Genomic DNA, 27,404 nt, shown 5'->3' on the forward strand with positions numbered 1-27,404 from the left:
GGACATCGTTCTGCGCAACTCCGACACTTAACAGCATTTACTGTTTTATGAGAATATATCGGTGTTTAATCGGCAAAACTTCGACCGATGATTATTTTTAAAAGGCCAATAAATTGACAGATTTAATTGGCTGTTGTTTTTTTTCTTTTTGGAAAGTCAACCCTCTGAACCTTAAGCAGTTTCTTTGCATTTTTCTCTTCTGTCACATTTTTACAGTAGGGATGTTACTGTAGGTGTCACCAATGATGGAAAAAATGGTAGCTCCACATACTGTAGATATTTAGCTATTTTCATGTTCACAACCTCTGCAAAATGGGTGTTTTTCACACTCTTTACATTATCTACAGAGAGATATTTCACCATGTTGAATGTATCCTCCAACAACTTGCTCTGTAATTGTTTTCCATACTTGTCTCCAATCTGCTCTGTGCAAGCACAGCCTGCACTTCAGTTCAGGAGTCCCTAACATTTGTCACACACGTGGATTATTCTTGGCAAGCGTTTAAGTATAACATCTTTTGCAATCATTTGGTCAAAGCCCACTGGGATGTTGAAAATTCAATGATTCTTTCAGTTTTTCAGTTCCGACTGATAAATTATGTAATTTTGAGGTTAAATTTTTGTTTGGTGCTTTTCAAACCAGCTGGTGGATTTGGGGATTCAGAGGGTTTAAAAAAAAAGGCCTCTTCAAATCTCGTGATAAATATTGTTACAAATCCAAACTGAATCCAAAACTTTGCCAATTTTACATTCACTAAGTGTGTAACTATGGAATAGCAAGCTTTGAATGTGATGAAACCTGGAGGGGACACTGTTGTTTATCAACACAGCAGATACACTGTATCTGACTTCCCACTGATCTTCAGATCTCTGAGTTGTGTGTGTGTGTGTGTGTGTATATCTATAGACCACCTGGTGGCTCATGGCCGTATGGCAGAAAAGGACGCCAGGAAGAAGTTTAAACAGATTGTGGCAGCAGTCCATTTCTGTCACTGCCGCAACATCGTCCACAGAGACCTGAAGGCTGAGAATCTGCTACTGGACCACAACTTAAACATCAAAATCGCAGGTGTGTGTGCGTGTATGGGTGGGTAACTTGATTTAGAGGGTTTGTACTGTCTTGGTGAGTGGGTGTAGGCAAGTGCCAGCATGTGCTTATGGAGCATTTTCCTTGTTTGAATGAGTTTAGTCTGTCAAGGAAGGTGATGTGATTAAATCAACTTCTTCCCTCCACTGTCAGATTTTGGCTTCAGCAACCTGTTTTCTCGAGGCCAGCTGTTGAAGACGTGGTGTGGCAGCCCTCCCTATGCTGCACCAGAACTTTTTGAGGGCAAGGAGTATGATGGACCTAAAGTAGATATATGGGTGAGTTCACTTGAATGCAGAGTGGCTTCCGTTTCCAGGAACAAAGATTCAAAAAAGTCACCCATAGTGCAGAGTTTCTGAGGAGCTCAGGAGCTATGAGTTATTACTAAATTGTCTGTGAACCCCATATTTTCCAGTGATATGCTCATACTTAGTCTTTTCTCTGTATAGAGCTTAGGTGTGGTGTTATACGTGCTAGTGTGTGGCGCGCTGCCCTTTGATGGCAGCACTCTACAAAATCTGCGTGCCCGTGTCCTCAGTGGAAAGTTCCGCATCCCTTTCTTCATGTCCACAGGTAAGACTCTAGTCAGCTCTTGTGCTTTTCCATTTAACAGCACCCATGCAAGCCTCGTACGGTAAGCGTTTAATTATTGATGAAGACAGTTTGAGTAAATTATCACTTTGAGTAATTTCGGGGTAGTCCTGGATGTTCTGAAAATGTACAGAAGGACCACGGTAATATAGAGAACACAAATGGAAACTGGCTCATTTTGTATGAACAATGCAGTTGTTTTAGCTGCTTCTGATCAGTTTACTGTCCCTAGAAAGATTTGCCAAAGTCACTGACTCATAACATGCAAACAGCATGTCCTCATGCGCACCCTGAATAACAGGCGCATGGGGAGAGCTCTTTCTTTGTTGACTTGAGGCACTTTGTATGCTTTGTCAATATTCAGTCTCCTTGTTGTTTTTTGTGTGATGTGTTGCTCACTGCTGTTGCTAATGTTATTCTGTCTTGCATCTTGTGGGCGCTTGTGATATTTATATTTTAAAGGCTCATTATTAGCTTCGATTTTGTATTTCTCTTTAATGTAGCACATTAACATTCTCTCACTGTCATGCAACTAAAATTGGTCCTTATGATCTCCAGAATATGTATTTAGATACTTATATTTTTTATCTCCAGTTGAAGACTACTAGCCTGCTTGGAAAATCTTTGGTTAGGAGCAGCTTCACATAATACTACCGTATTTTCCGCACCATAAGGCGCATCATATTGTAAGGCGCAGTCTCGATTACGGGGTTTATTTCTGTACTTAAGCCAAATATAAGGCTCACCGTATTATTGGGCACATACTAAAACAAGGAAACGGAAGCAAAACAGTGAGTTTGGTTGAACTTTATTCTGCTACGTATTTTAAAAACACACACATTATTTTTTGATCAATCTTTTGTCACAAATCCATCAAAATGCTCATCTTCTGTATCTGAATTGAACAGCTGGGCAACTGAGACATCAAACATGCCAGGTTCACTCTCGTCATTGTCAGAGTCAGTCTCGTTGCCGGGTGGCTGTTCACCAATGATGCCGGCTTTCGCGAAAGCTCGGACAATAGTCAGTACTGTACGTAGCTTTATGTAATGTTCTCTAATAGGTTTATCGCTGCCAGCGTGTGTAGTGTACGTATTACGTCCCTATGTCGGCGGGAAATGGTCCGACAATCAGATTTTGGTACTCAGTGCACACATAAGACACACTGGGTTTAAAGGTGCACCGTCGATTTTTGAGAAAATTAAAGGCTTTGAAGTGCGCCTTATAGTCCGGAAAATACGGTCAGTTCTTTTAATATAATGTACTGATATTGGGTACACTGGATTTAAGTTTTGAGTTTTGCTGTCTCGTATGAAAATGCACCTGTTTGTTTTTGTGTTATTGCAGACTGTGAGTACTTGATCAGACACATGTTGGTGCTGGAGCCCAGCAGACGGTTGACTATGGAGCAGATCTGTAAGAACAAGTGGATGAGACAAGGAGACCCAGACCCAGACTTTGACAGGGTGAGACTTCTTTAGAAGTATTCAGCAAAACAATATTTTTCACTTTCTGCCTGGTAACTGTGTTCTTACCATGTTCATTGTCTATTTTTGCTACTCTAAGTACAATTTAATAATTTAGTTCTTTTTGGATAGCCTTAGTCTGCATTGTTCTCAATAAATTGGCCTACTCTACAGTGCCTGCTGTGCCACTTTAGCAAAATATTTTTCCTCCCAAATAACCTAGTTATCACGAGCAATGTTAACAAAAATTGTCAATGATTGCTTAATGACTGTTTAAAATCAATCATGCACTGACAAAATGTGTTGTATGTATGAACATACTGGCATGTGCATTCATTTGGCGCCATCGTGACAGGGCTCTTTCAGTATTGTTAACAGTAAAAGCACAAGTTTGCGATAGGACTGCGTTATTTGAGGACATATTCCATTGGGTTCATTTTCTGACTGATATTGAAGTCAAGCTTCATTCCGGTATTCACTTTGTTACGAATTTAAAACACTTGATGGAGCATTACCGCAAGATACCGACAGCATGAGTTTGTAAAATCATTGACTCAACAGTTGTTTAAACCCTGGATTAGATAAGCTGCACAACAAATATCATAACCTGCACCCTTTGACCTGTACTAATCAAATTGTTTCAGGTTATAATTAGGATTTGAAATCAACTAATTGTTCAGCCATAGTTTGCAAAATGGGCTTTTTCACCTTCTATTAGAGTATAATATCTGTCTGTCAAATAGGTATCAGTTCACTAGCAGCTAATTTAACTAAATTACTAGCACCTCTGAAGTTTACGAACACATATTTGTTTATCCCCTTAAAAACTCAAGTGCATGCAACAGTTTGTCAGTGAGCATCTCAACAGAAAGCGAATTCCTTAAAATGTCAAACTGTTCATTTACCTTAATTGTTTTCCATTCTGTTCTCCCCTCCAGTTGATAGCAGAGTGTGAGCAAGTGAAGACGGAAAGGGAGATAGAGCTTATCAATGAGCAGGTGCTCATAGCCATGTCTGAGATGGGTTTGGACCGAGAGCGCACACTCCAGGTTGGACACAAATATGTAGCTGTAATTACATTTTCAGCTCTTTATTTTGTCATAAGTCATCATTACAACTCATGTTTCCCCTTCTTTTCCTCTCCAGTCCCTACAAACAGATGCATATGATCACTACAGTGCCATCTACAGTCTGCTGGCTGACCGCCTCAAGAAACACAAGACCCTGCGTGTTGCCCCACCCACACCGCGCCCCATTAACTATCCTCTGAACGCTGTACAGGTGATTCATTTTCCAATAGTGTTGTCATGATAAATGATTGATTTTATGGTCATCATCAATTTTGATACAGTTTGATAGTTTTGTGGAGAATTTGGCAAGTTTGGTAAACTTTAACAACTGTAAATACGGTTTCTAGAGTCAGTGGATCACAACAATGGATCACGATGTTATCTCAACATAAAAGCAAATGTTGATTGTAAGAGTTCAAAGAGCAGTAGATTTGTTGAAGGCACCTTTTATTTGTTCACGCATTTTCCATGAAAGAAGAATTGTGCTTTTTCTTTAAAGAGAACAGGATGTCACACAACTTACAACTTTCTTCAGTATAACACAGTGATCATTGTGTCTGTTTACTAAATGGAGTTGATTGGCTTTAACCTATATCCGTCAATCCCACTGCTCTAAGAAGATTGTTATAAAATTAGAGCAGCCCTTACTTGAGCTCTGTGTGTGTGTGTCCAGCAGACAGACCCACAAGGTAATCCCGTTAGCATGACTGTTCCCCACGTCCAGCTCATCAACCCAGAGAACCAGATTGTTGAGGTGAGTCAACAATGGAGTCCACTTGGTTGCATCAGCATGGCAGTTAGGGTCATTATTCCTGATAAGCAAGCTTAAAGCAGTCAGGACTTTTTCATGGATCCCAGCCACAATTCCAACCACAGCAACACCAACTGCGGTTAACTAGTTTGACTCATTTAAAAAAAATGTTGTTACTCCTTAATTCCCTTAGGCCAGCAAGGAATTGTTGCAACACTTTCTTGTTGTATAAGTCAGGCAGACCACCAGTATCCAGTTTTATGTTTATGATGATTTGCGTGCTTGTATTCTCTGGCTGCCTGTCCAGTCTTTATAGTTTAGTACTATTGTTTACTACTCTAGAGTAGCCTGGGATCCATCTCATGAACTATTATCTGTCACAACCAATCACACATGCATATGCACGCACACTCTAACATAATACACAGAGGCTGTGACTCACAAATGCTGCAAAACACTAGAATGCATCAGATCACTGCATTGTATCAGGGATTTTAACAGAAGGCCTAAACTTTTAAGCATGTGTTTTAGTGCAGGAATACATTTGAAATGTGAATTTTTTTTTTAATGTTGCTACAAATGCACGCAAACATGCAATGCAAACTACCAAATGGCACTTCAAATGACCAAATATGTGTGTGTTTAATGTTTAGCCTGATGGCAGCATGGCCCTGGACAGTGATGAAGGAGAAGAGCCATCTCCTGAGGCCATGGCTCGGTACCTTTCAATGAGGCGGCACACTGTAGGGGTACCAGACCAAAGGTGACAATGACATAACTTTTCTACTACATTATTAACTGCTTGTTATTGTTACTTTTGTGTGATTTTTAAATCCTGTGACGTTTGGAAGTTCGAGTATATTATTTTTTTTAATCTGAGGTGAGGATTCACCTAAAGCTCATTTTTCATTCATATTATCTGATATGAGAGTGAAAGACTGCAGCACAATTGTATTCATTTAATGCTGCTTACAAAAACTGTAAATGAGGTTTCTGCCAAGTATGGAGCGAATTCAACTGCCGTGTCAGGTTTAAAAGCAATCAAATGTAATAGCTGCTAGCTATTTATAGCATATTTAAAAATCTGTGGGAGATCTCAAGGCGCAAGTGTTTATTTGAGGGTGTGTTGGTACAGAAATGGCTGAGTATGGGTTATCTATCCTAAATAAGACATTGCATAGTATATGAGCTTCTTTCTGGTGCATAAACAAACCCTGAGTCTTTGTCATGTTCTTTTTTCCACCACAGGACAGAGATGCAAGAGGACCTCCAGAAACTGCCACCAGGTTTCCCTCGTGGTGCGTTGCCCCAGCCCCCCTTCACCCCACTTGCCCCGACTATTGGCCAAATGCACACACTTATGCCCACACAGAGCCTGCAGCCCACTCAGCAGCTGGAGTACAAGGTACAGTCATTTGGGTTAAGCAGAATTTCAGTTGGTATTAGAACGTTACTGTAAGCCATCAGTTTACTTGGTTAATTTTCCACTTTAATCTGACCCCGTGTGGCTACTGATCCTCCAGGAGCAATCGTTGCTACAGCCACCTACCCTGCAGCTGCTCAATGGCATGGGGCCTCTGGGCCGAAGAGCTTCCGATGGTGGGGCCAACATTCAACTACACGCTCAGCTCCTGAAGAGACCCCGAGGGCCCTCGCCGCTTGTCGCCAGCCCGGTGAGAGTCTGGATTTTTGAATGTATAAAACTTGTGCATTTTGTCCTAATGTGCTGAACTAGTGTTGACCTGTAAACCCTTTGCCTCTCTCAGCATCCTATTCCTGCAGTAGCTCCGGTGGATGAGGAGGGTTCAGATGGAGAGCCAGACCAAGAGGCAGTACAGAGGTAACCCATGGTGATGGTTTTTGGTGATGGGGTATGCTATACAGAGGTGCTGTCTAAACTGGAAACTGTGGAAGTCCTGTAGCCTGTGACAACAGGTCATTTGTTTCTGTATCAGTACTGAGTAATGGATTTGAGTAAGCTAATTTCAAAGTCAGATTTGACAGCTGGTGAGTAGGGCTGACGTAGCAAATCCCAGAGTCATGCACTGGAGATATGAAGGCATGTTTATGAAAGAATTTGGGAAAATGATTGTCTGAAATAAGCGATATTCCACAGGAGTTGAAATTTGACCAGGGTAAGAATAGACATGAGTCTGAGATGTGGTGTTAGAGAAGTCCAGGTTAGGTCTTCCCAACTGGTCCTCTTCAGACAGCACAATCTGTAGACTTCGCTGGTGTCCTGGGTTGCTGGGAGTGAGTGCCTCTAGGCTGCTCTGCTTTTTTCCCACGGGAGGTGGCCACTCTGCTGTGGTGCTTGTCCCATCTTTTCTCCTCTTTTCATCGTGCAAGTGCCTTCTGCCACAGTTTCAAACTGAACCTGCCACCAAACACAGCCCTCTTAATTCTCAAAACTCTTCGGCCGTGAGCTTCTTTATCTCCTTCATTTCACTAAGTGCCAAATTATTCTCTGGTCCTTTTCACTCTTTCTCACACAGCTTTGCTAACTCTGAAGCTTGCAAAATCAATGACTACAAACAGTAACCAGTCCAATCCTTAAATTAAAAGCTGGGGGATTGTGGGATACCCATAAGCTATAACTTCCATCTGTGGTGTAATTATATTTTATGGTTTCTGATTGGCTAAGATGATATGAATGATGGCACCTATTGGCAGAAGTGGGAAGGGGTGGGCCTTCCCCCCCATTTCCATTAGCCAATGAGGACAGAGAGCTGACCAGCGCTGCTTCCTGTCTCCCACCCTCACCCCCGTCCTACCCCCTCCCTGCGGCCCAGGTACCTGGCGAACCGCTCCAAGCGGCACACGACGCACGCGCTCATGAGCACGTCGCATGGCGAGCCCTCGGCAGAGTCACAGCGGGCCCAGGGCCCCCGCCAGAGGGTGGGCTGGGCCCCCGACACACACACCCGGTGAGGGGACACACCCACTCCGAGCTGTATATGCACAATTACACTCACACACAAACACTCACACATTAGGTAAGGGGCCTATCAAGCCTGACTCTTTCTTTATCACTCTCTCACACAAATACTCACTTGCATACACATCTTATCTCTCAAAGTCATTGCCGATGAAGGCCTTGCACCAGGTGAAGGTTGTGTACCCTCCAGTGAGGGAGAATATTTTCTAGTATTAAAAGTGAAGGTGGAGATGGAGTTCATGGCACAGGGCAAACATATCTCCACATCACCAGTAAACCAGGACTCAAATTACGAATGTTTCCACCCACAAACCTGGCAGGTATGTGATGGGTTCGCTCCCCAGATTTAGCAGACCTCAAAGCTAAATCACTACCTTTGTGTGTTTTCTCTCCATTTGCTGCCATATTTCTGTGTTTAGCGTTGTCATTGAAGTAAATTGAGATGTCTCTTTTAAGTGTTGTTCTCTTCCTCCTCAGTTTAGAAAGTCTGTAGAGACGCTGGGTGTACTTTTATTATTGTGATTTTTCTTGTTTGGACACAGAAGGCAGCATGAAACTGTAGTTAAATGGAACCAGTTGTTAGGGAATGGATGCTCTGCTCAGCTACATTTCATAAATAAAACTAGAAGCTGTATATTTAATTATGGGACTCTATCTGGCAAATGGATTCTACCATCAGATTTTTTTATGGAAAATGTTTTTCTTGGTGAAAATGACAGCTATATAATCTAATCCCATGAAATATGCATCCTGTCCAATAATATAGTTTTCATTAAAACGTGGAGTATTTGTTTGTTTGTACTTTACTATGCAGTAAAAAGTAGTTAATCTCCTAAGCTGTGCACAGAGAGAAACATCTGCCATCAGTGGTAAGTTGTGGAAAGATCTTTACTGTAGAGAGAAGTCGTCAAGAGTTATTCTTTGCTGTCAGATATTAGCTGTGTTGCCGTTTGATGAACTTCCACTGCTAATGGTATGTATATATGTTAACTACCCTTTTACCTGCATGATTTGTAGGATGGATGAAATCAGTTAAAGAATAAGCTTCACAGGAATCTTTTGACATTTTATTTGTGTAGATTTTGGGTCTTGATGTTTTCTGCATATTTACTGCTGTCGAGACAATTGACCTTTCACCTCTTGAGCGGATTTGAAGGGCTCATGCTTCTCGTGTGTCTGTTTCTGTGTCTCATCTGTGTCTGGTATGACTGAATGTGTGTGTGTGTCAATTTATGTGTTATCTGTCATGTTGTCTGTCTTTGTGTGCATGTGTGTCTTCGTGTGCACTCTTGTTTGTGTCTGTTCCCTGTCGTCCCCTTTCAGATCCAGCTATAAGGACTGTAACACCCTTCATCTCCCCATGGAACGCTTCTCACCTGTCAGACGGTTCTCTGACGGTGCCGCCACCATCCAGGCCTTCAAGGCTCATCTAGAGAATAGCAGCCTCATTAAGCAACTCAAGCAGGTATGTTGTTCTACTTAATATCTGGCGGATGTCAGGGGTGAACTTAGGCTACATCATCATTTCAAAACACCTATGTTCTGCTTCATTTACATGTAGCATCCACTCTGCTTTAGCATTTTAGAACCGCTACAACAGAGACTTTTAGAAATGCAGCTGACAGGTTTTTGCTTGAAAATATGGAGTTTGGTAGCCTAGCCATGCTACACCCATGTTTCTGACGGCACAAGGGTCTAGGCACGCTCGACAGGGAGGGAGGTGGGCTAAAAGGTTGTCTATCAAATCACTCTGCAGCAATTGGGTAGGTATACAACCAATCAGCGCAACAAATAGGCTCCTAGAGCGCCGGGAATCAGAGGATACGGCAGTTCGGTGAAGGCTTGTTTATACAGTCAATGGGTGAAGCTCAAATATATTACAGACATGTTAACAGAAAGATTATTCAGTCGGTGCTAATGGAGCTCAACGACTGTTGTCGTTTTTGTTGTCGACCCTGGCAGAGAATTAAATTTGTTGCCGTGGGTTGTCTAGCGCGGCTAGGCTAGTTGTTTCCGGTTGTTTCTGTCAGAATCGTCGCGCCTCTGTCGTCACTTAGTTACGCCCGCCTTCTGACTCTACACTTCATGGTGATTGGTCCGGCCAGTTTTAGGAGAATCCAGCCTCGAGCCTTATGGAGGGTAACTAGACCCACCCTGGCAGAGAATTAAATTAGTTGCCGTGGGTTGTCTAGCGCGGCTAGGCTAGGAGTTTGGCCTTCTGATGGGTCCATATCATTACTGCATGTCATCCCTTTTTTTTTTTTTTTTTTTTGCATCTATAATGTGACCATGTAAAGAGAACAAAGATGTCAACTTTGACTATCAGTGGTTAATTCAGCATAAATGACAAATAACAGGTATTGCAGACCTCTTTGTCTATGCTAGTAACTGTTGTGCAGGTACAGAAATTTTGTGTTTTAATTTCTGCCAGTGCTGTTTCTAATCCATAGTATGAAACAAAGTCAGAGTGTCAGATATATTTCGGGCATGTTGAGAATATGTAAAAACACTTGTCTACATGGAGATTCAAGAGATTTTATTCAAGTACCAGCTTAATAATGATATTTCATTTTTCTGCAAGATTAGGAATGCTTAATTATCTCCAACTTTGGTTATTCTGAGTGACATCTATTTGATATGCACAGAAGTAGACATTGCAGTTTGTCATTTGAATACAGATGAATGTAGAGTATCTGACAATGTGAATAAAATGAATTACTTATTTGTGGTAGGATCACCATCAGAGGGAATGACTGAAAATTGTATTTGAAATGCTGCTGTTTATGCTGGGCCAGCTTATGAAAAGAAAAGTCTTTTTCTTTTTTTTCTTTTTTGCTCCAATGTCTGTACGGAAAAAACAAAACATTTCCCTAGAGGGCTGACATTAATTTTATTATTACTACTGATCAGTGTCAATTTGACAGCAATTAATTCTTTAAGTGTTGAGATGTCAGACATTCCCCCACTACAACCCTGTGTCTATTCAACTGCTTATAGTTGCTTACAAACAGTGATACAACACATTAGGCTCTCAAGGCAAACAGTGCAGACATCGTGATACAAATGGGATTGGGAAGTATAAACAGAGATCCCTGGCACTGCAAATCTGTGCTTTACAAGCATAAGAAAACTCTGTGATGCAGCAGATAGCCCAGGAGCTGTCACTCACTAGATGTGAACACTGTAATGACCCACCCCCACCCCCCTACTGGTTGACTCACGCTCTCTCCTCTCTCTCGACTACCATTTCACTGCACAACAGCAACTGTCAAGCTACAGTATCATGCTAATGAAGACAAACCTGAATTCGGGCTGGTCAACTTGCCTGTTCTTAGCACTTCTGATTTGTTGACAGTTTTCAGATAGGCTTTTTTTTTTTTACCTTTCTCTCTCTTTTTTTCTGGTCGCAGTATTTTAAAAATAAACTGCAGTTGTTCTGTGGAAGCTTCGGGCCATTACTCATCTCTAACTAAATGTCGGGACATCAAGAGCTCCTTGAAGCCTTAGCATCACGCATCAGGTCTTATCCTGAGAACAGCATGGGGATGATAGTTCAAGGCTAGAGCCTGGGTTAACAAGGTTAGAGATAAAATGGAGTGACAGCATTACATGACAAAAGTCTGTGCTGTTACCAGCCATGCAAGTAGCACGCTGGTACAGAAGATTACTTTAGTATTTGAAGAGGATGTATAATTAAGTGTTTGTGTGGTGAGATCAGAGGACAAACTTTCTTAGATAGGAGCATTAGAGCAGCAATCTTGAATGTTGTATGAGACTATAGCACGAAGTGGATTCACAAATGTACTTGCTACGGCACTTTAAAGCATTACAAAATGCAATGGGCCTTTAGGTTTTTCCCCATGGTGTTAGAACACAATCTTTGGCTGGTGCTTTGTGGCTCAAAACCGTAAATTAGAGCTCCATGCTAACTTTTCACACTGAGACGCCAACTTTTTCATTTGGGTGTACCAGAACATTATTTTGGTGCATTCAAATTTCTTTCATTTCTTCCCTAATAATAAGTGTAACTTGGACTTCTGCATTGTGTTGATATAAAGAAGACCCCATGATATAAACCAGGATCTCTTGGAGATGATCTCCATTTATGCTGACCATAACTGATGATAAAACAAACATGCAGGAAAATAGAGAAAAATGTTTGAAAGTATGGATGCATACAACAGCAGGGACTATTATGGAATATATGACTGAGGGGTCAACTGCACATTCTTAGTTATGCAGGGCTGCTGGTCTATCCCCACCAAATGACATAATATGCAAAACTCACCCCAAACCAAAAGTGACCTGATGCTCCACCTGATTTTGTTTACATCTGTCGTATTAAATGACATAGGATAGTACTGTGATGGCAGGAAATAGCAAGCCAGTGCAAGGTAACAAATAAACGTAAACACCATTGCCAGATTGTACTATAAAATGCATAGGGCATTAAAACAATAAGAGACAAATTTTGTAATTCATTACAGCCTCTAATACGGCAAATAGTAAAAAAAAACATGACTCAGATAAAACACCCTGAACAAGTTTCTGTAAAATATGCAGGACTCAGCTTGAACATAAAATATCAGCTATAAAACCACCAAACTGCGGTGACTCAATCGTGCAGGCCAGCCACAAAGTATAGAAACACCTGTGAGTCAAAGCACTGGTAACTAGCACAGCTTAATAGAGCAGCTGGCAGGGAGCTCACGATCCCCAGAGCAGCAGAAAGGAGCGGAGATTCAGCTGCATTAGAGCAGACAATCGCGATTTAACGCTGAATGTGGATCTATGAATGTGGCACTCTGGATCCCTGCAATTGTCCTGCTCCCTTTTGTTTTTGTGCTGGATGGTATGTTATGTATGTAGACATGCTGTTTATAAACCCCATATGTAAATTGTAAAATTAGAAAAGATAGCTCAGTTTCAGTGTCAAAAAAGAAATGCTACATCCAAACAGGGTTTGAATAGGGGAAATGTCTCGTAATGTCTTCAAAAAAATTGATCATACATGAACATGAAAGATGCATCAGGATTTTTATGTATCCGTTCCTTTCATATATTCATCTTCTTCTTGTTTGCCTTTAGTAATTGTTTAAGTGTAGTTTTTAAACACTGACACAATTTAGACTTACAGTAGTCCTGACACCTAGCATTCTGACTTACTTTCTTGAGATGAGACCAAACTGAGTCTCTGACCTGTGAAAACCACAAGCTGCTTCTTGAGACATCACATCATTCACAGTGACCCTGCAGTGAGATTACCTCACCCAGTAGGAGGCGTAGGTAGGGACGAGGATAATGATCATATTCACAGAGGGTGCCTCATTTTAGACATGCACCGACATGCTGGGATTACAGTGTTTCCCCTGGGTTGAAATGGCTGTGAGGTGGTGGGGTCACTTTCAGCTGAAAGTTGTTGATGGGGGGGGGGGGTTTGCACTGCACTTTTTTTTTTTTTTTTTTTTTTTTGCCGCGGACTAGTGAGGCGGCAGTGTCGGCAGAATTTTAATGAGGCGGTGGCCTATACCGACGAGGCGGGCCGCCTCGCTGGTTATATGGGAGGGGAAACACTGGGATTATCATTACTCTCAAGTGTCAAACAGCTTAATAAGGTTAGAGGAAAAACACACATGCACATGACCTGAACCCCTGGAACAATATGATTTTGACTACAAAGAGTATGCAGATTGCACAATTGGAAACAAACATATCAAAATGAATCTATTGTTTTCAAGAGTTTGGAAGTTTCCACAGCTAACATGAAGCAGGAAATTGATTGAGGCTTGTATTCTGTGAAAAGATGTTCCTTTAGCATTTGGAGCACAATTAGTTTTATTAAGTAAATACAAGTATTGTTAGCCAATGAATTGTCTAAATTGTATAATGTGACTGTGTTGTTTCCGCCTTTTGATGATTACAGATTTTAAGATTTACAAAGTTGCTAGACTTGCCTCCACTGTAAATAGTAAAGTAGATGAAATTATTGCCTCTGAACACGAAACAACATGAGCTAATTACATAGAGCAGCTGGTTCTTTTTTTAAGGGTAATTACTTTCTTTGTTAGCTTGAATATTTAATAATTGGAGCACATATCTGTGTGTCCAACAGGAGTGTGAGCAGCTCCAGAAAATGTACGCTGCCCAGCAGGATGAGCGATTCCTGGAGCACACCCAGCAACAGCATATCCTCTACCAGCAAGAGCAACAAATCCTCCACCAGCAAATCCAGGTATTTGAAGCTGACAAATGCTTGCATAAAGTTTGCAATGCAAGCCAAACCTGTACTCTGCCCATTGTGGTAATATAATGTTAGAGCAACACCATTTGTCTACAATGATTTCAGCATTTTGATATTTGAAGCTGTAAAACTAAAGTACAAAACCTTTCGCTTACATTATCCAGGAATTATATTGGATTATCCTGGTATCAGTTCTGATTCTTGGTGTGGTCATTTGACTGCATTTGAAGATTTCGGTCTTGATTTTAAACAATTCATGATTTTAAATAAGGGGGATGTTAACTGGTCTTTATGAGTGGGGTTGCATACTGAGCTTGGTACTTTCAAAGGTACCAATTGAATTATGTTGCCATATACCATTTCAAATTGCCTAAAGTGTTACAAATTTTCAGTACCTGAGAGCACATCTAGGTGATAAGCGAGCGAGTGTACATCACCGCTGTTAAGTTCCCCATATTAAGTCAGTGGCAAGTGTAAAGCAGCTTGCATGTATGGACACTAGTGTTTCCTGAGCATTGATTTATTTGTGGCGGGCTACCACAGTATCAATATTGACCACAACATACTGCACCCCACTCATACTCAGTCCCTCTACATGCACACAGAATTAAAACATGCACAGGAGGAACGATTGTTTTTTCAGTGTATGTACTTCACACACTGCTGTCAGTTTAGGTGACCCAAGTCTTCAGTCAAGTTATTAGCAAGCATGCAAGGCCTGGTTTTAGACTTAAAGTCTTTAGCATAGCCTGGCTCATAGCTGCTAACAAGCCTTTACTGTCCACCTCTGCAGTGACGAGGAGAGACACTGTCGCAGCATTGCATGAGCCATACCTTTATATCCTTTTCAAACCATTTAGATAGCCTCTATACTGAAATTTATTTCTAGACACTGTATGGCTGATAACTATAGCTCGATACCTCTGTTAGTGTTACGGTGGTTATGTACCGGTAATGTTAATTCTCACACATGCAACAGACACAGGGTTGCTCTCTCTGATGTAGAATGAAGGCACACTATACCAGGTTACCACCAAGGCCACCTCTTATAGTTGTTAGTTATTTGTCTAAAAATACTTGGCATTTAAAATACTTGCAGTGCAACACTTTTTATACTGTATAATTTAGCAATTTTAAAAATGTCTTAGTGTGTCAAATAAGACACATAACAAAAATGACATTATTCTATTACAGAAATAAAAGTACCAAAAAATACCTGTACCAAATTCCAGGGACTGGTATCAGTTCAAATGTGAACTTAACTCTATTAATAAGAGTCATTGTCTGACAGGAGAGGCAGTGATGATGTGAGAAGTTTCAGCTTTTTTCAGGTTATTTGAATTTACTGCATTGACTTGGAAGCATCTTACGGTCTTCTTTGTGTATAAAAATAACATAAAATGTAATTGTAAATTAAGCTGAGGACACAGTCAGTCTGTATGCGATGTGCTATTTAGTATTCACAAAGCCTTGTCGTAAACTGTAATTAGTAAGACATTAGATTCAAAATGTGCCCAGATCTTTGCCATTTTTAAAGATAAACTACAAGATAACTCTGCTCTGTCCATGTGCTACACTGGTGCTCTGCAGCTGAGTTCAGCTTTTCTCGTTCTGTCAACATGACTAACATTACAACAAAGTCATTTTTTTGGCATTTGGAAATCGATGCAGAACGGTCAAAAACAAGAGTCTTTGTAGCAGCCACCTGTCAGAATTACACCACTTTCCACTCCATAAGCTGTACAGAAAGTGCTATTGATTTAATTCACCTGAGGCTTGGATATCCTGCATTGTGACTTCATTTGTCTCTTCATTTCAATTCGTATCTTTGGGAAAAGCCTTTTTCATATCAGCACTCGTACGATCTCACGGATGTAGCCTCATGATTATGTTATATTCACGCCTTGAGTCAAGTTTGGTTTCTCTTTACCTGCAGGGTCTTTCTTTAGGCCATGGAGAGAGCCAGCCCAGTCATCTAACCCACCAGCTCCAGAGGTGAACACACACAAACACACACTCACTCTATTACTCATCAGCTATTGAACGGTGAACAATGAACCTGATACTGTGGTGCAGCGCTATCGACTGAAGTGTTACATCATTGTCGTATCTCTCTCTTCTCCTCTCCTACTCTGTCCTGTCCTCCCTCAGGTTGCGTATCCAGCCCTCCAGCCCTCCGCCAACACATCCCAGCAACCACCTCTTCAGACAGCCCAATCAGAGTCCTCCGCCTGGCTCTGCAGGCATAATGCAAGGGCATGGTTAGTAATTCCACAGCTAGAGTGCTTAAATGCTTGATACATTGTTATTGGTGTAGGTGCAGTGACTAAGCAGAAATGCAATGATCAACTTGCTACCGTTCATTATCAGCTAACGGATATTATGCATAGCTCATTGCGCTTTTCACAGTCTAGCTTTAGCTGTCCAATCACATTTTAGCCTTGCATTTCTTTTTTATTGGTAAGTGACCACATGAGTAATTGCATCAAGTATCTAATATATCCAGGATTTATATTTAATGTGTTTAACTATTTATTAGTCGCAGCCTTTTGTTGTCTGTAGACAAACACTGACGTGTTTATTTTTTAAAAGACATAGTTTTTCCAGACTCATTGATAATGTTTTTTTCAAATACAGCCAGGTGCTGCAGGTGAGTAAACACCTCAGTTGTCAAGAGCACAATAACCTGTGATTAGCATGTTGAGATAACAGCTGTTTTTATTCACTCATTGTGCCATAGGCTGGAGTGCCAGTCTAGACCAAATCTAACAGTTAGGTGAAAGATATTAGTTTATTGGCACACATGCAAGGAAGCTTAAATGGAACAAAGACCATCTAAAATGAGGATAATTTATTACAAAAAAAGAATCCAGAGTTCATAAAGTCCAGTCCACGCAAGACTTGAACTTCATGACTCCTTTGCCCCTTTAGGAGGTCAGTCATCAGTGCAGTACCAGCACGGTGCTCCAGCAATGTACCAGGGTCAGAGTGGCAGCCCACCTCCTACTGGCCTGCCTCGAGTGTCTCTGCCAACCAATCCGCAAGCAGCATCTGCCCGCCCCGCTGTCCCATTGGCACAGGGTGTACCTCAACAACAGCAGGTGACTGAGAAGAGCCAATCAGATTTATTTTTATGTCTGCTGATGGTTAGGTGTATTGATTAAATGAATTTCTCCCTGACTGAAGGTTAAATCCGAGCGGTGTGTGTTGACATTTTAGTCAGACATTAAAGCGCTATGCAATGTGATGTCTCAATCTGAGTAAATTTTTACGGGTTATGACTATAGTGGCCACGTAATGTATTAATTGTTAGTAATGAGGTATTACTCTGACATTGATGATGCAGGTGACTATTCAGGTGCAGGAAGTGGAGCTTGGAGGTGGGGCACAGAGACAGGGCAGCTTTTTGTCCACGCCAGGAGGACACAGAGTCCTCGGGAAGCAGCTCAGCGCAGACAACGCCGAGACGCACAGGTGACCCCCACATCCTGCCACCACGCCCCGAGATGGCTGCCAACAATACCAATGGACTGTTTCTGTGTCTTCATCTCCCGCCTTTTAGTTTAATTTTTGCTTCATCACTCTGCATGACGACCCCCCCCCCCCCCCCCCCCCAAGAACTGACACATTCATTGTGATTGTATTGTTTGTGTTTATCATTGTATGTTACTCATTTTTTTTGTTCTCGTTCTGTATTTCTGCCACATTCACTGATTTTTCCAAAAAGCTGTATTTTGAAACGTCAGATATTAATACTGTTGCTCAGGCCAGGTATTATAAGTGTAAATGAGCATGTGTGAGAACCAGAACATTGTTTAACAGTAGTGAAAATTAATGGACAGCGCTCATCGACTTTGCTGAGAGGACATCCTCAAAAACATTCTGCACCTCAGTGTATCTGGGTGAGTGTCTGGATGTAAGTGTCCCAACAGCTCGAGTATGAGATCAGTCATCCTGTGACCCCTGACATCATAATCCCATAAACAGTCTCTTGTAGCCAGGACTGCCTTCACTGAGAGAACATGCAGTGATTATACAATACACACCTATTCAATTTGTATCCTTGGAAATGTCTTTAGAACTCTCAGTGAATACTTGAACCTAGACCAGACTGAAGTGTTTGCTAGGCTGTCTGTAGATTGTTGAAAGCTAGGTGAAGTATTTAAACTGTGTTAAGATGATAGGGAGCATGTTGTGGTTGGACAGCAGGCAGCTAATTATCCTCTGCGTTCCCTCCTATTCAGTCGCAGCCTTGGCCGCTTTACATCGGGCTACGATCAGGCCCAGTTCAATCCCCATCTGTTCTCTGGTGACGCTGCTTCCCGGGGCACCTCTGGAGTGGTCGGCTCCTACAGTCCCTACCTGCAGGGAGCCTCGCTTAAAGTCCCTGGCCTGGAGGGTTACCAGAGTGGGGCGGTGGGCACCAGCAGCTATGGCGCTCCCTCTACACTACAGCAGGCCCTGCTCTCCCCAACTCCTTTGGACTACCGCCCCCCGCAACAGCACGTCACTCCCACCCTACAGGGCCTCCTGTCTCCCCGCCACTCTTTAACAGGCCATGCCGATCCCAGGTTGCCCCCCCAAGACCTGGCTGCCCTGTTGAAGAGACAGAGCCCCCGGCCATGCCCAGCACCCCCTACACCACCCAGCGGTGCCCCGCAAGAGTATGGTGATATGCTGCTTCTCCGCCAGCTGAGCCAAGGGGAGAGCTTGGAGCCACCAGCGCCTCAAGGTGCCTCTGGAGGGCAACACTACCACCACCTCCTCCAAATCCGACCCCCGGAGGTTCAGCCGCAGCAGCACCCGCCCCAGGCGCCTTGCCCCAGCTTACCTCACTCAGAGAGCATGGAGGAGGATGAGGTTCCGGCTGGCTACCACCACCCGCACGAGGGGCTTCTGGCCAAGGCAGGAGAAGGACATGAGCTCCTGGGGCCTCCTCGAGGAGGCACTCCACCATACAGCTCTCCCACACACAGGCATGCCAACTACATCAGGACTGCCCCAGCAACTAGAGGTGAGGCCTGTTCATGCAGCTGTTGACCTCCACTTGGAAGAGTAACTCTGAGTCCACTGTCTGTCCTGACTGAAATATTTTAGCTTACCTTAAAAAAATAACAGATTCAGATCAATTTGTGGTTTTCCCCTCCTTCAGAGTTCAATACATGTTGTGTGCATATATCAAATCTTTTTTCAGAATCAGAGCATGTGGAGTGCAGGCCTCCAGGACAGGCCATGGAGGTGCCCGACCATAATGGTGTTGGCTATTCACGAGGTCCCCAGGGGGAAGCCTATAGATCTAGAGGACAGCTACAGCGTCACCACACCATCCAGACCTGTGATGATGCCTATGTGAGTAAAGTTAAGCTGCTACTTTATGCAGGTTACGCTGAGCACAAGGGGAATGTATTCAAATAGCCAGTTGAATTTTAAATATTAGCATGTATTATTTGTTAACACGTAACATTTTTGTTACTGTGCTGAGGGACTTAAACAGTACAGATCATTCCCCACTAAACAATCAACAAAAAAGTCAAATTGTCCACAAGACTGGATTCAGATTTAACTTTATAGTTGTCCCGCTCATAGCATAAAAAATGACTATTTAAGCTGGGCTTTTCAGTGGACTCTCAGTTGGACACCATGCCAAAGGGCTGGCAGGAACAATTTCACATTTGCATGGCATGTTAATATTGGCTTGGTGTACATTGGAGAGTATGATGTATCAGCTCATCTTCCTTGCCAGTGCAGTACTGGAGAAAATCCAATTAGTTGGATGACTTCATGCAGTGATTCCCAACCAGAGGTACTTCTGCAGTAGCCAGGCAGCACATGGAGAGATGAGCTCAACGCCTCTGAAAAAATAAACTGCAGAAATTGCAGTTCAATTAAAAATCGAGCAGATGTTGACAAGTTTGAGCAGAAAAGTTATCTAAACGGTTAACTGAAAATAATGAGAACAATTTTCTCCCGACTATATCCTTGCTCGTGTTGTGTCTACTCTCAGAAGTGCATCACTTTGGATTAAAGCGTCTGATAAATGAAACTGGAATTGTAATGAATAACCACTAGAAATAGACAGCTGAAAAAACCCCATAAATAAAAAAATAAAAATAGATCAGTGCTGATAAAAAGGTGAATAAAAGGTTGATAGTGTTATCTAGAAGTTTGACTAACAGTTCAGATTGTTACCTCAGAGTATCAGATGAATGAAATTGTTAGCTAAAACATAGTGGACAAACAGCAGAATTTGCTCGCTAAAAGTGGGAGTAAACTGTTACAAATTATTAGCCCAAAGTACAGCAAATGGGGGAAATATTTAGCAGTAAGGATCAACATTTCTTAACATGCTCTTACCAAACTGACATGAACATTGGGAGTTCAACTGAATGAGAAAATATCGTAACCATATTCACCAATAACTATGTGTTAAATACAATTCAATTTAAAGTGAGTCATCTGACAGGCCTGTGGGGGTTTGTGAGGATATTTTCTGCATCTAAAACTTTTCACTTCACACTCAGGATCAGGCAGAGCCCATGTCTGGGATGAGCCTGTTGGCTGGGAAGGCCCTCAGCTCCGCACGCATGTCCGACATTCTCAGCCAGACGTCACTGACGGGAAGCCAGCAGTTGCACCAGCGGGAAGAGTCAGGTCAGGATTGAGACGTACATTTACTATGTGATTTTTGTTATTGTTTGTCTTGTTGTCCACACCACTAAAAGATATGTTTATTTCATGCAGTGTGTGATGTCGAGGGGGAGCTCCATGCGGCTGCCTGCTACCCCTCCTCCTGCACCAGTGACATGCTCCTCAGCTACAAGCCCCCTGACCTGCAGTACAGCATGGAGCAGGCTGGGGTCTAGCACAGGTACACACCCCAACAGCAAAGGTTTGATACTAAGAATTAATCGTACTATATACAGGAATATTTCCAAACTGTGTTCAAAAGATTTTCACTTAGACAAATTGAAGAGTTTTCCCATTTTAGGACCTGTGTGATCTCAGAATCCATTTAATCCCAAATTAGTGGATTGCCACCTGTTAGCTCCACATCAACGTACAAATTCTTTGTAAAAGTAGTTTTCATAAACTCTGTTATAATTATTTAGTAAGTACTGTTGACCCTGTATTTATGCTTTACGTAACATTTGTTATCATGTTTGTTCATTTTAACAGTTTCTGTTTACTCCAGTGTTTTAGAACAGTGTTAAACCGCTTTTACCTTTTCATATTTGCTTTCACTACATAAACTTCTGATGTGGGAGATTGGGCTTTTAGGCAACAATCAGCTGATTAAGACTCCCAAAGACTGTTCAAATGAAAATAAAGTACAGGAGGTCCTCAACTTATGTCAGAGTTTGGTTCCTACACGTTAATGTGAGTCGATTTTCACCATAAGTCATAAATGTGAACAAAGCCATTACGTGCATCGTGACATTGATCAGTTCTTCATAAAAGCCACAAATACCAGTGACTTTCATACATGTAGGAGTCATTTTACAAAAAGACGGCAGAATATGTTGCACTGTTTTTACAACTTGTTCTAACAATGCCGATGTTCATCTGTTTCGCCCTGTTGCAGGAGTTAAATTATCTCATTTCATGTCCATGAGGTGTTGACCATAAGGCACAATTATCAATTTACTTTTATTTTGAAAAAGCCTTTATTTTGAAGTTGTCTGTTGACAGTTGTCACTGACTCTCCGCTATTTTGATGTTTAGCTTTACACGTACACGCTTTTGTGGATGCACGGATCTTTACTTTCTAAATGCCAAAGAAGCAATGCCATGAGCAATTAACTTGATTCTTAGACTTACTGGTTAAGTTAAAAGGATTGATTTTACATGTATTTATGTTGTTTTATTCTGTTTTTGTTGCCGTTTTCACTCTGTAATGTGTATCCAGAGCCACAGTAAAGAAGTCAAGTTTGTTATGACTCACGATTCATTTTACAATTACTCAGAGGTCATTTTTCCAGGTGTAGTCATGATGGTAGAGGCAAAAGGATGCACTGAAATATTAACCGCTGGTTCTTTCCCTCTGTGCTGCTGTAGGAACGGGTGTTTCCTGTGTACATCGGTCCATATCAGCCATCCTGAGTTGTGTTGACTTGAGTTGAGCAGCATCACGCCAAACCACCGTCGTCTGCCCAAGCAGGGGCGCTCTCTGTCCATCTGTCTGTCTCCATCTGTCCCTGGGAGGGCAGTCTGCGCGAGAGAGGGGGAGTGTGGGTGGGTGTAGACTTTAGAGGGGATGGGGGTCACAGGTGGGGCCTCGGGGATTCAAAGGTCAAAGTGCCAGCATTTTCTGCACAGACATCCGGCACTCATTGCCGCCGGTTGTCTCGTCTTTTCACCTCCCATCGCGGGTAGACTGGGGTTCCACTCCTCCCTCTTTCGGCTCGACCCCCCTCACCTCCTCCCTCTGCAAACCCGGACCACCCCTCCCACCCCCACTCCCACCCGCAGCCCTGACCTAAAGCTCCCCTTCTCACCCTAACTGTTGGCATACTTCATCATGTGCCTGACTGGCCAATGCATTGATACGGTAATACTTGCAAGAACATGGAGTCCAACAACACGAAGAAACATACACACTGCTGCCACAAACCCAAAGTATTCACATTAGGTGTGAGTGTGTATGCGTGACTGTGCGCGTGACTGAGAAGAAAGGAGTGAGCCGAGGGGGAGTGGTGTCTACGGAGTTCAGTCTGCTCCTCGCTCTCTCCCCCGTCCTGCTGTCCTGCAGCAGATCATTCCGGAGCGGGCTGAAATCTCAGCAGCGGTGGCGCCTTTCGGGCCGGGTGGCGGGTGTTTTGGGTCAGGCTCCAACCGAGCAACAAAACCGCTCTATCCAAAGATGGAGCTCAGTGACATCGCACAGGACAAACCAGCTCTCTTTTTTTCTTTTCTTTTTTTTTCTTTTGCTCTGGCATTCATTTTCTTTGTTTTGTTTTATTTTAAAATTCATTTTTATGGCTAATGTCCATGTAGGCATTATGGTCAATATTGTTACTCTTATTGTTATTACTGTTTTCTGTAAAAGAAATTTTATTATAATGAATATTATTATTATTAAAGGAAAACGGTTTTGTGTTGCAAGGAAGACAACATTCTTCTTAAATTACTTAAGTAATTCTGCACTTTCGGTTCAAGCTGTCCTTCGTCTGTTTCCACCCTTCCTCGCAGTTCCTTGCTCTCTTCCACACTGTTTCCCTGCTTTCCAATTCCACCCTCCCCATCTCCTCCAACCCTAAACTTCCCTATCTTGTGTTCTCCATCCTCCTTTCCCATGTCAGTGACAGTGTATTGCATTGTGGGTAGTTTTACCAGACATTTGCTCCTTTCCTTGTACAGTGATGCCATGTATAGAACGCTATTGCAATTTCTGTATCAATTGTTTGTTTGTTTTCTTTTGGTTCTGTTTTTGTTTTTAGATGTTGTTGGGGAGGCTTTTTATATTGGTATTGTTTATCATTTGTATTTTTGGATGTCTTCGAAATGTTTTCACTTTCATTTTATGAATCTTGAGATTTCTAGCCAAAAGAGGACAGAGAGAAGAGAGACTGCTCTTTCTGTGTCGTAAAAACGATTGTTCTTATTTGTTTTAATATTATTATATCAAGACACTTGAATAAGAGGAGAGTAATTATTTTGTGTTGCTTTTTAAAGTATCATTTCAATTGATGTTGTTGTGACTGTCATTCTTGTTGATGTTGGGCCTGTTTTCTGTTACTGGGGTAGTTGTGGCAGGCTATACAGGGTCAGGCTTCGGGCTTTGTCTGGGTTGGTTTGGGTGCTACAGAGACTTGACACTCTATAAAAAACTAAACAAAAAAAAGACAAAAAACGAGGGAATAACTTGTAAAATAGCTGACATATCATCCTAAACATCACAAGTGTGGAGACGGACAAACCCAGCTCTTTTTCTCCCTCTTGCTGCCCTACCTGTCTGCTGTGATCCTCCCACCATCTTTTACTACATCGGCTTCTGATCTGATGGCGCCTTACGGACATGGCCTCCCCTCCTCCTCCTAATCCCAAGCTATCCTTGTTACTATGGCAACCAAGGAGGAACCTACACCTTCAGCTACCCCCCCCCCCCCCCCCCCCTTTCTTTTGGTTTTCTTTAACTTATCTGCCTCGTTTTGTTTAAGCCCGGAGTGGAAGATGGGAGGAGGCGATGGCTGCGTTTCATGAACAGTTTAAGGATCCTGTCATGGTTGGATACACCTGGAAACGCCTCCAAACTGTAAAAGGGAAACATTTCAGGAGGTGACCGTAGGAATGGATTATTTGAATCCTTCAACAACAAAGGAATGCAAGGTTGTGGTCAGAGCAGGGCAAGTTTTATGCCCGTCTTAAACAAGTCTCCCAAGGTCTGTGCCCTCTGCTGAATCACACAGCACAGCCAGATGGAGGCTACAGCACACTGGGGACCACAGTAGAGGACTGAACCTCCCTTTTTGCTCCCCGTTTTTTTTTTTTTTTTTTTTAATTTACTTTATTGTTCGACCTCTATCTATCCTCCCATATACGATACTCCTGGAAATTGAATCAATAATGGGCCAGCTAAAGACTGTGGTGCGAAGAATAAAGCTCCACTTGTATGTGTTTATACAGGTCAGATATCACAAAACCTGGATGCACGGTCGACATACTGTATGCTATATACACCTGAGAGCTGTAGATGGTGTCATGCAGCACTTGTGCTTTCCATTTGCAGCATGTCACATCCTGTTTACCAACATTCACTCTCATTCAGACTCATTGTGGTGAGGTTTTTGGGTTTTTTTGCAGTAAATTGGAATCTCTCAAACAAGAGTTTGTATCGGGTAAATAGTGACAGCGGGCTTTGATCTGATGTGTTCTCTGCTCCATCTCTTCCATTCTAACTCGGTTCTCCCTCTGGTTCGCATTCATTCCTCTTTCAGATCTGCCTCCCTGTTGTTTTTTTTTTCTCCTCAAGCCAAAACTAAGAACTGAAAGAGAAAGGATGAGGACTTGTCAGGTATAATGGAGGGAAATGATTGGAATGGAAGACATTGTAAGCCTGTTGTCCCACAACAGTATGAGGCTCCACCTTGTCTACTGTAATGTTGTGACCGATGCCACAGTTATTGTTTCAGATGTGTGTGTGTGGAGGGGGAGCAGATCGACACAAAAAGGGACGGCTGAAGGGAATGGAAAGCACTGCACATGATTCAGAAGTAACAGAGAGAGCTGCTTCACACACATCTTCTGCCTGATCAGATTGACCCCCTCTTTCCCTCCCTATTTTTTCTGTCTTAACTCTTCCATCCCTGACTTCTATCTTTTCTCTCCATCCCAGCAAGCCAGCTCTCTGCTCCACTCCTGTTTCTTAGGTTTATTTTGTTTTCTATTGGTTCATTTTTTATTTTTTGTCTCTTTTTTGTTGTTGTTTTTATGTTCATTTCTGTTGAGTACAAAAATACTAAAGTGCAACGATTAAAAAGAATATCAACCAAACTGAGATGAATAAATAAATATATATAAATAAAGAAATAATTTAAAAAGTTTGACTCGTGTGTCTTTGTCTTACGTGCTGCTGCCATTTCAGACAGTGTTCAGACCACATTAATGAATTTATTGGACTTAATGGGGATAAAATGTAGATTTTTTTTGGGCCTATTAATCCACAACAAATTTTTGCATATATATTATAATCTTTAAATCTTTTATATTCCTAATCTGTTTAGTACTTTGTAAAAGACACTAGCAGCAATTGAGTTTTCTTGGATGAATCTTTTGGGCAGTTTATCACAGTATTCCTGGCATAACCAGTCGGATTCTGTCAGGTTGGATGGAACATGCATTTCCAACCATTTTTAGATCTCTCCACAGATTTTTTTTTTATGGGGTTAAGTCTCGGTTTACTCAAGGACACTCCAGTGTTTTTTTGCCAGTTTGTTGTTGCTCATTGTTGTGCTCTAAGGTGGGTCTCTCCAGTGTCACTTCCTGTTCACTGTAGAGCAGGCTTTATTTGTGGACATCCCTGTATTTGGCTGCATTCATTGTTCCTCCTATTGTCTCCTTGTCCTTTTCACTGAGAAGCACCCAATAGAATGATGCTGCCACTGCCATGCTTCAGCAGTATTGGTAGATGATAGGCATTGCCTGGTGTTCACAAGACAAAATGCTTACCTATATTTGTGTCCTCATACCATAAAACCTTTTTATACTTCTAAGCCAGCTATAGCCACAGCTGAGGGCATCATGTGTTCATGTGGCAATCCATCCCATTGTCTTGAATATGTAGAGGAAAGTTCTTCAAATTTATCATTAGGGATGTCCAGTAATATCGGTGGGCTGTTATTGGCATAAAAATGTAATATCGGTTAATATCGTTATAGGTTTGTTTGAAATCCAATAAAATAATTCTTGGATTTTGCCAGCATTTTGTGGACTCAGAGGAAAGGAGAGTGAACTATTGCTTGAGACGGTAAAAAAGAAAGGATAAATATGGTATTTTTTTTCCATAACTTAAGTTGAAGCTATTTTTCTTATTTTGCTCAGACAATGTTGACATTTGGAAAGCCTTGTTGCATTTGAGAATGCATCCAATGGGGCATCACAATAAAATGAGGCATGGTGTGTTAATTCCACGACGGGAGATTTGTTATGTTACCTAAAATTAGTTAAATAGCCCACATATATCGGTATCGTTTGATATCGGAATCAGAAATTAAGAGTTGGACAATACAGGCATATTGGTTATTGGCAAAAAAAAAAAAAAAAGCCAATATCGGACATCCCTATTTAGCATCAATGTTCACGTTGACTCAGGGATGAAAGGATTGCATTTGGTGGCCAAAGGTCATTGTGACATCACAAATTCACTCATTAATTCTGACAACTTTTCACCAGAATATCAAAGGCCACATCTAGACTGACAGGGATGTAAACTGTTGGACGAGGCATTCATCTGTGAGGAGGTAATTATTCTTCGTGATTCTTAAAACACTCTTTGACTCCAATGGCGAGTGGACTGTCATAACTTTTAGTCTAGGGTGGCTCCTCTAGCTACTCTACCATGAAGACCTAACTAATAGTGTTACAGAGATGTGGATCTTCCAGTTGTTGTGCCCATCTTGCAGGGAACCTCTGAAGACCTCTCAGGGCCACAATTTGGTCACACCCTTGTCCGATGCCTTTCTCACTCTGCTATCCTGCTTTGCTGGATGGCCAACGCCAGGAAGAACCTTAGTTTTTCCTAACTTCTTCTGTTTCACAACATTT

The 27,404-nt window shown here is 42.0% G+C and overlaps 1 protein-coding gene across 5 annotated transcripts in view; it reads left to right on the forward strand.

The window, feature by feature from the left end:
* The window catches only part of sik3 (SIK family kinase 3), a 41,293-nt gene extending 15,609 nt beyond the window's left edge, over positions 1-25,684 (forward strand). The window contains exons 4-26 of one of the 5 annotated variants that reach the window (XM_051957794.1): positions 908-1,069; positions 1,241-1,365; positions 1,537-1,660; positions 3,026-3,144; positions 4,083-4,193; positions 4,291-4,425; positions 4,888-4,968; positions 5,619-5,728; positions 6,214-6,370; positions 6,489-6,638; positions 6,732-6,805; positions 7,758-7,892; positions 9,227-9,368; positions 14,016-14,135; positions 16,081-16,139; positions 16,296-16,405; positions 17,076-17,245; positions 17,491-17,618; positions 18,389-19,158; positions 19,339-19,493; positions 20,666-20,795; positions 20,886-21,012; positions 22,200-25,684. In XM_051957794.1, coding sequence (XP_051813754.1) covers positions 908-1,069; positions 1,241-1,365; positions 1,537-1,660; positions 3,026-3,144; positions 4,083-4,193; positions 4,291-4,425; positions 4,888-4,968; positions 5,619-5,728; positions 6,214-6,370; positions 6,489-6,638; positions 6,732-6,805; positions 7,758-7,892; positions 9,227-9,368; positions 14,016-14,135; positions 16,081-16,139; positions 16,296-16,405; positions 17,076-17,245; positions 17,491-17,618; positions 18,389-19,158; positions 19,339-19,493; positions 20,666-20,795; positions 20,886-21,007 — 3,389 coding nt within the window. In that variant the 3' untranslated portion in view covers positions 21,008-21,012; positions 22,200-25,684. Of the gene's footprint in view, positions 1-907; positions 1,070-1,240; positions 1,366-1,536; positions 1,661-3,025; positions 3,145-4,082; positions 4,194-4,290; positions 4,426-4,887; positions 4,969-5,618; positions 5,729-6,213; positions 6,371-6,488; positions 6,639-6,731; positions 6,806-7,757; positions 7,893-9,226; positions 9,369-14,015; positions 14,136-16,080; positions 16,140-16,295; positions 16,406-17,075; positions 17,246-17,490; positions 17,619-18,388; positions 19,159-19,338; positions 19,494-20,665; positions 20,796-20,885; positions 21,034-22,199 lie in introns of all 5 variants that reach the window. The other 4 variants (XM_051957792.1, XM_051957793.1, XM_022205801.2 and 1 more) reach the window with 4 other exon arrangements.
* Positions 25,685-27,404: the final 1,720 nt, after the last annotated feature.

Source organism: Acanthochromis polyacanthus, chromosome 13 (assembly GCF_021347895.1).
Source record: "Acanthochromis polyacanthus isolate Apoly-LR-REF ecotype Palm Island chromosome 13, KAUST_Apoly_ChrSc, whole genome shotgun sequence".
Taxonomy (NCBI): domain Eukaryota; kingdom Metazoa; phylum Chordata; class Actinopteri; family Pomacentridae; genus Acanthochromis; species Acanthochromis polyacanthus.